This window comes from Elephantulus edwardii, unplaced genomic scaffold, assembly GCF_000299155.1.
Source record: "Elephantulus edwardii isolate Elephantulus edwardi_28Jun2011 unplaced genomic scaffold, EleEdw1.0 scaffold00007, whole genome shotgun sequence".
Classification (NCBI taxonomy): domain Eukaryota; kingdom Metazoa; phylum Chordata; class Mammalia; order Macroscelidea; family Macroscelididae; genus Elephantulus; species Elephantulus edwardii.
In genome coordinates, this window is record NW_006399757.1 from 31392615 (window position 1) to 31407073 (window position 14459).

The following is a 14459-nucleotide window of genomic DNA, read 5'->3' on the forward strand; positions in this document are numbered from 1 at the left end:
TGAAGCCACCAATGAATGCTCCTGAGCCGACTTATAAACATTGCCAATTAATCACAAGTAAGCTAGTATATAATTACAGATATATTACTACTATTAAAAGATAAATTTTAGCATCGTCTATTAAAGCTACATCAATATCTTACGAGCTCTGGGTTTTAAACTAATTCTATATTTTACATAAATTTTTCATACTTTAAAATTTATCACCTTGTTGTTATGTGTTGTCAAGTTGCTTGCGACTCATAGCGACCGCATGTACAAGAGCCCCAAACCCTGCTCTATCCTGTGCCAACTCATTGTCTCCAACATACCTACTCGCCCTACCCCAATCACTGAATCAATCCATCTCATCTGTGCTGACCCTCCACCCTCCCAAACATGATATCCCTCTCCAAGGACTGATCCCTCCTTGCAGCATGTCCAAAGTATGTCAGATGAAGCTTCAGAACCCTTTCCTCCAAGAAACAGCCTGGTTAACCCTCTCCAAGACAAACCTGTTTGTTCTAGTTCAACACTCTTCTCCAACACCACAGCTCAAAGGCATCAATTCTCTTCCTGTCATCCCTAGTCACTGTTGTGATCATTTTAAAAGATGACTGTTATCTTATAAAAAAGCAGAAAGATAAGGTTTAAAGAAATTTCATAAGCTTTGCCTCCTAGTAAATTAGCAGTATTCCGTTTCATTTCTTATTCTCCTTTTGCCTTTGGTCTTTGACTATTTTTAACATTTCTCTTTGTAAAGAATAGTTTGGGAACTGTGTATGCTTCACTTTGAGGTAAAGATACTACTGAAACTAGATGGTTGCTCACAGTTATTTGTGAAATAAAAATAAATTTCAGTAGCATGCAAAATTTCTGAAAAAGAATTGATAATATGTATGAAATCAATGTTGAATATTATTGGCATCACAAGTTTTAGAAGTGAATATGTAACTATGTGCATACGAGTAACCTTTTAAGACTTCATAAAAGGTTAACTCCTTAAAGGTTTCCTTAATTGTAAGTGGGGATAATTACAAACACTGTGATGCTGATGTGTCAAATGAGATAATAGTTACCCATGGTGGACAGTGTTTGGTGGAGCTCCCCAATTAAAACAAGCGTGGAAACTTCCGAAATAGCTTCCTCTGGAAACACTATAAACTTCAAGAAACGATGAAAGTTATACAAGTGTTCAGGTCTTTGTTCATAAGGTCACTATGAGTTGTCTACGACTTGACAGCACTTAACAACAACAATAACTTCATAGTTTACCTGTTTCAGAGAACTAATGAATATATAAAACACTTAGCACAACGTTTGCCCCGTTGTAAAGATTCAGGGAATGTGTTATACTTTTTAAGTTGGAAAGAAAATCTAACTTTATATCTAAATGTTGTTAAACATTTCTTTTAGATGTGCTGAGAGACATTATGACACCGCCAAATTTAACTGCAGAGGTAGGTATCAATGTATTGTACTGTGTTGTATAATTCAAAATAGAAAATCCTAGCTTTACTGCCAGAGTAACAGTAAATACTCTAGATTACGAAGTGAAAGAAGTATTTATTTTAAAGGTGATCTTTAAAGTTGAAAAACATAAAATTTAATTTTGTATTGTATTTTATGAAAACAATTAGCACATAACTCTCTCAGTAGTGTCAGGAGGACTTCTAGGTATTTTTAGAAGAAAAACTTAGAATAAGACAGGATGGAGATATACCTACTATTTAAAGCAGTTTGTGTAATACTAGGAGATTATAGTTTGAAAGCAAAGAACTACCTACATGGTAGGATAAAGTATACAGCAAAGGAAAAGAGGATCTTGATAGATGAAAGTTGGGAGGCTTTCTATGAGTTCTTTCCTAGGCACAGGTAAATGATATCTCACAGCCTGCCCAAGCTTCAAGTTCTATTTGTGGAAGCACTTGAGTTGTGACACAGCTGGAGGGTTAAGTTTGACAGATGTTGTCTTCCTAGTCAGAGTAAGAGAATATGTGGGTTTCATGAGCTAAAGATTGATGTATTTGTCATTGATTCCTCCTGAAAATACGTAGAATTGACATTCAAGAGAGGAGCGAACTGGGGGGCGGGGGGAGAGGGCTGGGCAGGTAGAGAAGTGCAGCAATGAATGAATGGAAATCCAAATTCTCTGTAAATGTTCATTAAAATTATTAAAAAGAAAGAAAAAAAAAGCAGGGAGCTCTTGTGGCCTAGTGGCAAGAAACTGCACCGCAATTCTGAAGGCACATGGTTCGAATCCACTAGATGCTCTGCTGGAGAAGGAGGGGCAGTCTCCTCTTCTACCTGTCAGATCTGATTCAACGACACACAAAAATAAAATTTAAAAAAGTTTTTTAAAAAAAGTTCAGAAGCACTCGTGAGATTGAAGGAGCTCTGGTGTCATGGGACATTATGTGTTGCACTGTAACCAAAAGGTCAGCAGAGTAAATCCACTACCCACTCTGTGGGAGAAGGATAGACAGTCTCCTCCCATACATATTTACAGTCTCAGACACCCAATAGAGGGTTGAAAGGAGTCAGGATCAATTTGAGGACAGTGTTTGAGAATTAGTATGGATTCACTGGACTATTTCTTCTTTTGGTGTATTTAAGCAGTTGTTTATTAGCAAAAAAAGTAGTTGTCTACTTAGCTTTATTTAAATAGGCATTTAACAGATTTTCCGGAATGTTTTTGTGTGCCACTAGGAAAATGAAATTGGAATGAGAGTTTGTTCAGTTAGGCAGATAACTGAGTGAAATATCCTAGTGACCTAGTGGTGGGCTTTGGTTCTGAAAGTGCTCTCCTTTTTTACCAAAGGGTGTCCTGCACCACATTCTGAATGACTTGGTTGAAGATATAAAACTTATATTTCACATTGACATAACAGGGTAATTATTAGCATATTATTTATCAGGTAGAATTTTTAAAGCTCTTAAGATAGAATGGAAGTGTAGACCTATAGAATGAAATTTACTGGTGATATATTTAAAGTCCTATATCTGGACAAATAAAGAAATTCACTTAGAAATAACATAGTTTTGGCTATAATGGCCAGGAGAATCTTGAGTTTATTTATGTAAAAAGACCAGAAAGTTTATTTGATAAACTTTAAAACTGTTGTGTACTTTTAATTGATATTTAATTTTCAGTTTCTTTTGTAAATTCCATCGAAATTGGATGTGCAACAATAACATTTTTAAGACCAACTTTAAATAGTAGACTGAACTTCTTAAATACAAAATTTAAATGCAGTCCTTTCCACTCCTGATATCTTATCATTGGGAATATGCTTCATTACTATGACGATATGATAGTTAGTGCTGTTACACCTTTCACTAGAAATGTAATGAGAGCCTTTGACAGAAGTCTATGTAACATTTTACTTTGGGTCCAACTCTGCCTCTGAGATACTGTAAACTCTGCTAAGTCAGCGTAGTTTAATTTCTTCCAGAAGAATGTAAAGAAAATAATACCTGGTCTCTGTTTTTACTACATATATACATTTGGGGTTATTGAAAGATTATTTTCTATTAAAATTAGAAAATTAGCATTAGGCAATACATTGTTGGAATGCAAATTTTTTTTAACCAACCACTTTCTGGTTTATATACCATATCTTTAAAGTAACCTATTTTAATAAAGCTTTCAGGAAAGATATTTTCTTATTCTGAGATTTTCTTTTTACCACAGTTGCACAGTATCCTTTTGAAGACCATAACCCACCACAGCTAGAGCTTATCAAACCCTTTTGCGAAGATCTTGACCAATGGCTAAGTGAAGATGACAATCATGTTGCAGCAATTCATTGTAAAGCTGGGAAGGGACGGACTGGTGTAATGATTTGTGCATATTTGTTACATCGGGGCAAATTTTTAAAGGCACAAGAGGCCCTAGATTTTTATGGGGAAGTAAGGACCAGAGATAAAAAGGTAAGCTATGTTTGGTTTGGATGATTTTTTTCGTTTTTTATGTTTAGCCTGTTTGTTAATTAACAACTTATTTTTTTTTTAAAGTGGGTAAGCCTTATTTTTCTTGTAACTTTTTATGTTACTGCCTCAGCTTATGTGTGAGCAAATGTTAACTGATTCAGTTTTCTTGCTTTTTCTAGCATTTTTATACCATGTTAGTACATTTTACTGCTTAACCATATTGTGCATTTGCACTTATAAAGTCATTGTAAAGCATTAAAAAGACAGCACATTTACCAAAGTAAGTCTGATATTTCTGAGACTTGCTTGAGGATGTCTTTGGATGATAATTGATCCTAATAATCTGTGATCTCTTATAATGCATAAAAATTGTTTTTGAGGTGGATAGTCATATAACTATAATTATGATTAATGAAAAGTTCAGCTTCTTTTCCTGAAAACTAAAGACTGTGTTGAAAATCAAGGAATTATTTGTGTGGTATGGCAAAATACAAACTCTAGGGAGAACTTTTACAGTTTTTTTTTTAAAGGATTTCTTTCTTTGAATGGTAAATGACAAAATGTTAGTATTTAATGCAGAAGTTGTACACATTTCTTCCCATCTCCAATGAGATAAAACCCAAGCCACTCTAGACAGAAAGATTTTTAAAAAGCTCTTGGAAGGGAGATAGCAAAACTTTAGCAGATTAATTTATTCTGGTTTTAGTACTGATAACCAAGGTGTTTCTCCTATTTTAAGCTATTTTTTCTTAATTCAGCATTAAGACTTACATAGGCATTCATGCCTATCATTTTGAGCTGTGTGTGGGATTACTTTCTAGTACCTTTCTGTATCATCATCTTGTTTTCTAAAACCTTTAATTGTCTTTATGATGTATTAGAATTATTTTTGAGGATGCCAAATTACTGTTTGTTGATGATATTTTACACCGCTGAGTCTTACATTAGTGTTGGGGTTTAGTTACTGTGGCACATTATGAAAGATTAGTTTACATTTCAGTATACTCTTGTGTATCCTGAGATGATAAAATACAAAAGTAGAAGCAAATGGTAGAAATTTAAATTTAAAATAAGGCTGATGAACACACATTTTGGTAGGCATACCTTCCAATAGAGATTTAAAACAAAAATGTAAACATTAGGTAATATGGAGTCAGAATACTAGATTTAAGCTTATGTTTATACCTTTTGAAAATCTAATGAAAATTATATACTTTGCCATGAAAAATGTGCATAGTATATAAGAAAGTAAATTTTGCTTATGATTTTTAATTGTACTGATAACTACTACTATATATAGAATGCAGAAGTGTCGTGCTTAAAAATTACACTTCTTTTCTCTGCTTTTTCCTTGCAGAAATAAATAAGCTGATATTCAAGGCAATTTCAATTTTGGTTTTTGTTTTTTAAAAAGTACTCTATCCTCATGAAAGAATAAATGGAATCCATAGAATATAAGACTCTTGAAAAATTTATTTACAATATTCACCATTAATGCTAGATTGGAAAGGAGATAATTATTCTACATTTTAGGTTACAGGTTGGAAGAGTGAAACTTAAAAGAGTATGCATTTTATCCAGTGAATGGTAGAATCTGACTGTAGAATTTGTCTTTGGAAAGCCAGTAAACTTATGCATGGCAGTGAACTTTGCTCCTGTTTCTTGACAAACTTCTTTATAGAATTCTTTGATTTAAAGTCTTCACTATCATGAATGTGGTGACTTTCACAATAGTGGATTTCATGACACATCTTCTTGCACAGGCTGTGATTCAAGGCTTGGCACTCGTGAAGCCATTGAATACGTTCACGGTGATAGCTAAGATTTCTTTCAAGATTGATGGTAAGAATCTTGCACCCGAGTGCTTACTGATGAATCTCAATGCCATGCGGGGCTTCTGTCTTAACCCTAAGCAGAACACCACCAGATGTGTTGTCAGATGTTACCGTACACTCTTAATCTACAGAATAGAGAGATTTCTGCAGAAATTTGTGTATGTGTATGTTTGTCAGGGGCATGGGAGTGGGTGGGAGTATCAAGGAAACGTCATCATTTTGAAAATGTTAATGGTTGCTCAAGTTTCCAGTAAAGGCTCCAAAATAGGAACTATTTTATTCTAATGTTCTTCTGTGCATGTAAATAATGAAAACTAGTAGTTGGCTAAAGACAAGTCTTATCTGAAGGAAAGTAGTATTCCAGTTATTTCAGGATGTCTGTCCTAATTTTAGGTAAATGGCAAATGTGTCCCCTTCCCCAAAATGAATGAGTGATTTGAGATAGATACTGCACTTATTTTTCTTCTTCATTCTGCAGATATATTAGGACATTTCTGTGATGCTTGCTTTCACGATGCTCAGCTGTGTGACTTTGTATACTTGGCATCACAATCATCAGTCTTGTAGAATAGAGTGCTTTTGTAGTTGAGATAATACTGTCTAGCCATTCCTAACTAAACTGCCCTCTCACATAGCTCTTTCCTTCTCTCTACCTTGTATACATAAAGCACGTACACATACGTATCTTCTAAATAGTTGTTTGTATTTGTGTGATAATGAGAACTTGTCACATAAGAACCACTTGAATTATGATGCGCTATCATGATCATGGATGAAAATACACCCAAAAGGTATCGTTGTTGTTAGGTGCCATTGAATTGTTTCTGACTTGGCCTTGTGTGCAGTTGGATAAAACATTGCCACTTCTCCACCATCTTCATAATCATTGCTGTGAGCCCTTTGTGGTAGCCACTGTCATTTCATCTTCCTCTCTCACTGAACTTCATTCTGCTTTACCTTGCATTATGTCCTTCTCTAGGAACTGGGTCCTTCTCATAACAAGTTCAGAGTACATGAGATGAAGATTTGCCAACCATGTCTAAGAAGTATTCTGGCAGTACATTTTCCAAGACAGATTTGTTCCTTTTTTGCATACTGTGTTCTGTGTTTGTCACCAGCATCAATACAGATGAGTGCTGATAAACCCAAAGTTGCTTACACTTTATTATACTGTGTATTGTCTCTATTTTCACTTCAAGGTAGACAAAAAGTAAATACATATTTTAATGTCTATTGGAGGGAAGATAACTCTGATATCACAGTCTGATAATGTTAATTGTACACTTCTTTGCAACTGTCTCATAGGATATTGCATTTATGACAGTGGCTCAAAGTCTACTAGTTAACCTATCTTGTGTATTACTGACATACATTTGGTAGTAACATACTCCATGAGAGGAACACTGGCTCTGATGGTTATGTGTCACCTTGACTGCCCATGGTTTTTAGTGTTTTAATGGGTGTGTAATGATGTAATTTGACAATAATGGCGTGATTTGGCAGTATGTAATAATGTAGTCATCCTCAGTTTTCTCCTAACAGTTCTGTTTTACACCTAACAACATGGTCTTTGGAACTTAACCATGTTGATCAGAGGAGTGGTTGTATGTTCATCTGCTTGTGTATTATGCTCCTTTCCTCATACCATTGACTTGGAAATGACTCAGAACTGAGCCTCGACAGGGTTTTTGGAGGCTATAAACCACATAGGAGCTTGCCTGATTTTCTCTCATAGAGTCACTGACGGATTTGAACTGCCAGAGCGCTGCCACAACTTTGCCACCAGAGACGTGTGTAGAAGCATTATTTGTCACTGTACAGGTGTATAACATGTGCTATGTTTAAACATAAAATACTTGTTTTTAATTAAAATAGACATTAGAATTTTTTTTTTTAATTTGGGAGTTTGTTGTATATGTTTAGTTCATGGTCCATCTGTTGGTTCCTATGTCCTACCCCCAGATGATTTATCAATGGACCTCAGGTTTTAGGAGGCACATGAAACCTGACAGCTGTAAAATCTGTTTCTCACTGAAGGGGCAGAAAGGATATTTGACTCAACACCTCATGAGATATTGTCTTGAAGTATGAACAGAGTAAAAAGATTGCTGGGAGAAGTTTTTAGAAATAAAATGTGATCTGTAGTGTTATGCGGTAGATTATAACCTTTTCGCCAACAGAACTGCTGTAGGCATGCCATATTCTCCATCCTCTGTAGAGAGTGAATCTCTTTTTTTAAGCAAAAAGTGATAGGCTAATAGGAAATAGAAAATAGAGATCTGTACATACTATTACTGACGCACTCAGTAATATTTTTATATTCAGCTGGTATATGTCAGGAGCTCTAGTGGCCTAGTAGCAAGAAGATGCAGTTCCAAAGGCACATAGTTCAAGGCCACCAGCTGTTCAGGAGAAGGCTGGGCAACCTCCCTCTGTGCGACTATCTTTGAAAATCTGCCGGAAGGTCAGCTATGGGTCTCAGTGGTACACAACAACAAACTATTATTTATATACTTACTAAAATCTTGATGTTCAGCTGGTATATGTTAACAAGACTCAAGCCAAATGAGTATTAACCAAAGTCATTCCTTTTTTGTTGGCATCAAAATAAACTTGTGAAACTGTACCTAGCTTAAGATCAATTAATAGATCTAGAAGACACTTTGAGTGAATTGAATAATTTTTTAAAGCAAAGTTTTAAAAGGAAGTGTTAAAAGAGTATCCTTATGGGTTAATTGGGAGTGGGAAGTAAGAAAAGGACAATGAATAAACAGAAGATGGGCGAAGGGAGTAGCAATATACAATAAGGGTCTGTTTAGACATTTTAATTAATTGCATCAGCTACTGCTAATTGCTACATATGAATGTTTGTCTGAAAAAAGCCCAGTAAGATTTGTAAACTTTCCCTTAAGTTGAATTAATTCCCCTTCCCCCCAAGCCCCCTCAGATGCCCAGGTGTCAAAGGTCCTGGGAGCACTGTGTCCTGATGGGTGACTGGAGCCCAGTCCTAGACATCACAGGGGCTAGATTTTTTTTTTAAGGAATATACTAATAATATATACTCCTACCTCCATCCTTTCCATTTTTTTTAAAGGCAAAACAAATCTATGTGCAGATCCTATTGACTAACCTTTGTGATTTCTGTAATTTCATTTTTGGATAGATTGAGATAACATTAGGAAACTAGATGAAATATATAGTATATATAATACTAAATATATAGTAGATTATTTCATAAGGTAATGGACTTTAATTTGTATAAATATGTTTTTACAATTGAGTATTAAAACTGAATCTCAAAACAGTGGAAGTACTTGGTGGTTCAAACTCACCCAGAGGCACTTTTAAAAGTAAGGACTGGTGATGAGCTTCTGAAATATGACAGACTTGTAAACCCTGTGGAGGAGTTTTCTATATGAGTCAGAATCAACTTGATGGCACCTAACAAACAGTTTGTATTTAGGATGTTTCTTTCTAGTCTGTTTAGTAAATTCTACCATGTAAAGCTTTCCCCACTTTCCTTTAAAATAATGGAACCCATAATTACCTGTGTGTGTGTGTGTGTGTGTGTGTGTGTGTGTTTTCTAACACATGAAATAGTCTTGAACTGAATTGTTTTGCTAATGTAATATTTCAACCTATTAGATTCATAGAATTATAGAACCTTCCTACAATAGCAGTTATTTAATTCACACTTGCTACAATAAAAGATAACTGCATAAGCAAAGATCTACATTTGCTTCTTAAAAATTAATCATGAAAATGAAAATGGAAAATTAAGAAAAAGAAAAAAAATAAGTGTATTATAAGGTAATTGGACTCTTGCAAATCACAGAAACCGAACCCAAAATATTTTAAGCAAAAGGGAACATTTATTGGCTTATATAACACCACATATCCATCTTAGATCTTGATGCTCAGCAGATACTAGAAATTTCAGTTCTCTTTTCCTGTTACTCTGAGGCAAGCTCTCCACTATAATGACAAGATATGTATAATAGTGACTCAGGATTTTTATTTCACCTACTTTAGCCCATGGAGTGGAAGAGTAGCTTGTAGATTGATATTTACTGGATTGGGTCATATACCCAGTATGTCTTCGAACACAATATATCTGGTTCTTGGTTTGATCAGTGATGCTTGTGTCATTTATCCAAAGTTGACAAATGAACCATGTCCTGCCCCAAACCACAGAGGCAGTAATATTTTCCAAAGATAAATCGAGGAAGAATGTTGGAGAGAGGGAAAAAATTCAGTTTATGCTTCAGTAATTAATGGATTACTTATAATTAGTTTCATAGTGGTAAGGCACTCTCCTACTTGAATCTTGGGACGTTCTTCTATAGATGGGTGGTATAAAAGCTAAAAAGATCGTGACATTCTTCAAATCATGCAGTTAGTATGCATTCATGATATTAGTAAAACTTTATAAAACTGCTAAACTAGATCAAATCAGTCACTTGGTGATTTAAAATGCCTATTTTTTTTCAAGTTAAATTAATGTTAGAGACAATTAAGAAGAAATTATTAGAGATAAAAATATAAATATAAATTTATGAACTCAGAGATAGTAAACCACTAGAACTAATAAATCCAAAAAGACCATTTGAGGGAGAAAAGGAATAGTGAAATATGAGACATCAGGTATAAAAAAGGGGGTAAAAGTGTTGTGTAGAAAAGATATTAAAATTATAGTTAGTTCTGTGCCAATGAAATTAAAAAGTTCAATGGGGAGTTGATAATTTTTAATGAGAATTTTGTCATAGATGCTTCAGGATAATATACAAAATCTAAAGAGTCCTTCCAAGAATGAAAATGTCTAGGATTTCTCAAGGTGTAGTACCTAGTGTGAATTAGATTTTAGGTGATTACCATCAAACCTTGAAACCTCACATAATTATGTTATCCAAACAGATTCAGGTGTTAGAGAATATGTAAAATTTCCCAGGTGGCAGCTAGTATAACACTTATACCTTAATGTGACAAAACAAAAAAAAGCTTATTAAAAGGAAAGTACAATTTTCAGTACTTTATTTTGCCTGAATATAAAAGGAGTTTCAGGAAATAGAACTGGAAAAAAATTTGGGCTATATTTTTATGTTATGATTGAATGATAGTTTGATAAATGTGTTCTTATTTGAGTAGATACCAGCAATTAGTTGGTGATGTAATTAATCATCTACTTTTCTAAAATGAATTTAAGAGGGATGTAAAAGATTGAAGAATATTAAAAGACTCATGAATAGAGATGCTGTGGTATATTCACACAATGGAATACTATGCTGCATTGAAAAACAAGGAATTCATGCAGTATTATTCAAAATGGGTGACCCTGGAGGACATTATCCTGAGTGAAGTATCTCAGTCACAAAAGGACAAATGCTGCATGGTGCCACTGTTGTAAAACAGGACTGACATCGGGGTTGGGGGGAGACTGAGAAAGATGGGTTCAATAATGTATACTGCATTGAAACAGATGAGGGAGGAAACTATATTTAAAAGGGATATGTGATTAGGTATTTTTGTCATGACAGGAGTCCAGAGCGAAGACTGCATAGTGGAGTGGACCTGGGGGAGGGTTTGTAAAACAATGAAAGAATTTTCTTCTACTTTTCCAAGATGGTAGTGTACTAGGGGGGAGGATTGGGAGGGGAGAAAAGTTCAAATGAATGAATGAAAACCCAAAGTCTCTGTAAATTTTCATTGAAATTAATAATTTAAAAAAAAAACCAAACCAAAAAAACCCCCAAAAGACTCATAATCTGATGGTAACTGAAGTAGAATTGCTATCATAGAAAACCAGGTGTGATGACTGTAGAGCTTTTTTTCAGGGACAGTATCTGAATTGGAGGAACTGACTAGATAGGTAGGAATAAAAAAATGAGTGGTGTTTGATATTCCCTCCCCGCCCCCAAATTTGCTTATTCTCTGGTTTGCCTTCAAGTCAGTGTCTGTGTATATATATTTATGTGCTGGATAGTTGATATGCTTCCTTTATACCACATGCCAGACAGGTGACACATTTGTGTTAGGAGTACAACTCTTTACAGACTACCCCACCAGAGCTCCCTTAGCAAGCACCAGTCGTTAGAAGACATCATCATACTTGGAAAAGTAAAAGGTCAGTGAAAACAAGGAAGACTCATCAACATGGATTGACATGACTGTAACGATGGGCTTAAGCATGGTATGAGGAAGGTACAGTTTAAGGCAAAGTTCAGGCCATTTTGTTCACTTACAAGTGGTTGTTAATTCAGCGCCACTTGACAGCTATATAAAATGACCTTAAAAGTCTTTTAAAGAAGGGACTGGCTGAATTAACTGAGGATATCTGGCAGAGATAGATAGAGAACCAAGTGCTAATATCAGAGTTGATAAGAGTTTAATAAGTACATACCAGGAGAAAGAGTTAATGTACTGGATACCCAGTACGTACAGTAGAAAGGTGGACTGGAATGGAGTAGTGAATTAACAGTTGAATAGAATTCTGAATTCTACCTTCTGGTTTGTAAACAGAAATGAAATAAAGAAGCAATGGCTTTCATTAAGTTAGTGGCAAGGAACCTGATTTGAAATGCTAAACTTTTGTAAAATTAGAATGTGTGAAAAGTTTTGTTTGACAAAATATAAGGATTTTTTCCACAATTAAGATGGAAAAGGAGAGTTAATGAAGTAGAAGAGCTCAGTGTTCTAGCATATAGGCATAGCCCAGTTTAGTGTAAAAGTTCCTGCTTAAATAATAAAACTAATTTTCAACCTTCTTTTTATATGCGTAAGACAATCAAGTAATTCAATTACAACCATGCTTTCAGTGGCTTTCTTTGAATCTTACCTATAGTTTTGGTTTAATGCTTTTGTCTTGACACTTTTGGTTAAGCTGCTATCATAGAGAACTAATAGATTAGTTTATTCTTTCTCTATACATTTGCGGAACTTTTTTGATAAAGATTAATTAAGTGAATAACACATGCATTAGAAGTTTACTGACCGGTCCATACTTGAGGAAAGTTAAAGGTTTGAAAACCTGAACACTGCTTTATGCCACAGATGGCGGGAGATAAATAAGTAAAACCAACATTTCATGTGTTACATCCTTAAATCTCAATAAATAAACTGACCATCATAGACACTTTCATTGTCTTAATATTGTGACTACATCATAGATTCATATGGTTAAAAAATTGACATGGTTCAAAAAGTTTCTTCTGTCGTTTCCTTTTACCTGTTTAACTTCTGTATCTTTTCTTTATAAATATGAGTGATAAATGTTTGCTGAGATGGCATAAAATAATAAATCATTTATAGTTGTCATTTTGAGCTTTTTAGATTGAATGATAATTTTTCGTTACAGCTCTTTAAATGACTTTATATTGCTTTGAGAAAAATACATAAAAATCTCAGCAATTCTAGAACATAGTTTAAATATAGATAGCATTTCTCAAACTGTAGTATTTGTGTATCATTTTGTAGTTTTAGGGTTTTTTTTTATAACTACATTTGGTGTTGATTACTCATGAGAATCCTGTCAAGAAAATAAGGTATGTATTACTGTCCTCATTTTCCTGAGGGAAGAAGCCATAATTTCTATTGTGACATCAGCATTAAAGCTCAAGTGTTTTGACTACCTGTTGAGTATCTTTGCAATATAGCTAAAATCTTAGGTTAATTGTCATGATTTGAAATGATTCATTGTCCGTGTTTTTACACTTTACATTTTTCTTGTTTGTAATTTTTCTAACCTTAAGAAAAAAATACTCAGAATACTACAGGGAATATCTACATATCTGCCAATCAATATACCAATTTTTAAACTCACTTAAATGTGCTGTATGTGTTTTCAGTAAGGAGGAAAATTAAGGATTCAGGCAAGCAGTACTTTTGGCACATTGGGATATAGGGATGCCAGTCCTGACTTAAAGAGAAGTATTGCAGGTTGATTTTACTTTTGAGTATAGTTTTATTTAAAGTACAGTTATTTTGCAGGTTATCATTAAATGTTAGATTTCTTAATCCTCTGTTGTTTGCTTGAGTTTTTCTGAAGTTCTGCTGTGTAAAAGAAAATCTAGCGAAATAGCCCTATTAGATTGTTTTCTTTAGCTCAGATTTCCCCTTTTAATACCTGCAATATTAATCGTATCTGTTTTTAGCATTTACAATAGTTAAATTTTCTATAAAATATACTTTCCTGTTTTCTTCAAGAAAGATACATAGCACAGAGATTTTATGTACCTCTTTTATGGGATTTTATTGTAATGGATTGTAAAGCTAACATCACTCTTTTCTGTTACTTTATTTGCCTTCTAAAGGCAGTAGACCTCTAACTGTATATCAGCTGATTCTATTATTGTTTACCTGGACAACCAAGTTGATGAGAATTTGGGGATATAATTAGAATACATAAATCTTTTGAATGGAGTCATTGAAATGAAGAGCTCGGCTTAGTCCATAGGCCTTTGTCAGTTCTTTTGGATATGGAGTTGTCCTTACTTTTGGAGTTCGTTGGTCAGAGTACTGTTTGTAACCATTGAGTAAATGAAATGTTATGAAAATTATGTTTTAAAGGAAGAAAAGTTATTTTGATGACTTTTGTGTTAATACTGCTATTACGTTTTAAATTGAGCTGCATTTAAAGTAAAATTTGTAATGTTTATGGGTACAACCCAATTATTACTTTTAGCAGTTTAGTGAAATAATTTTAATGGAACTTTTCTT

At 34.2% G+C, this 14459-nt stretch overlaps 1 protein-coding gene across 1 annotated transcript in view; it reads left to right on the forward strand.

The window, feature by feature from the left end:
* PTEN (phosphatase and tensin homolog) overlaps nucleotides 1-14459 on the forward strand; it is a 93273-nt gene that overhangs the window by 59626 nt on the left and 19188 nt on the right. Inside the window, exons 4-5 of the mRNA XM_006880317.1 lie at nucleotides 1396-1439; nucleotides 3674-3912. Of these exons, the coding sequence (XP_006880379.1) occupies nucleotides 1396-1439; nucleotides 3674-3912 (283 nt within the window). The remainder of the gene's footprint in view (nucleotides 1-1395; nucleotides 1440-3673; nucleotides 3913-14459) is intronic.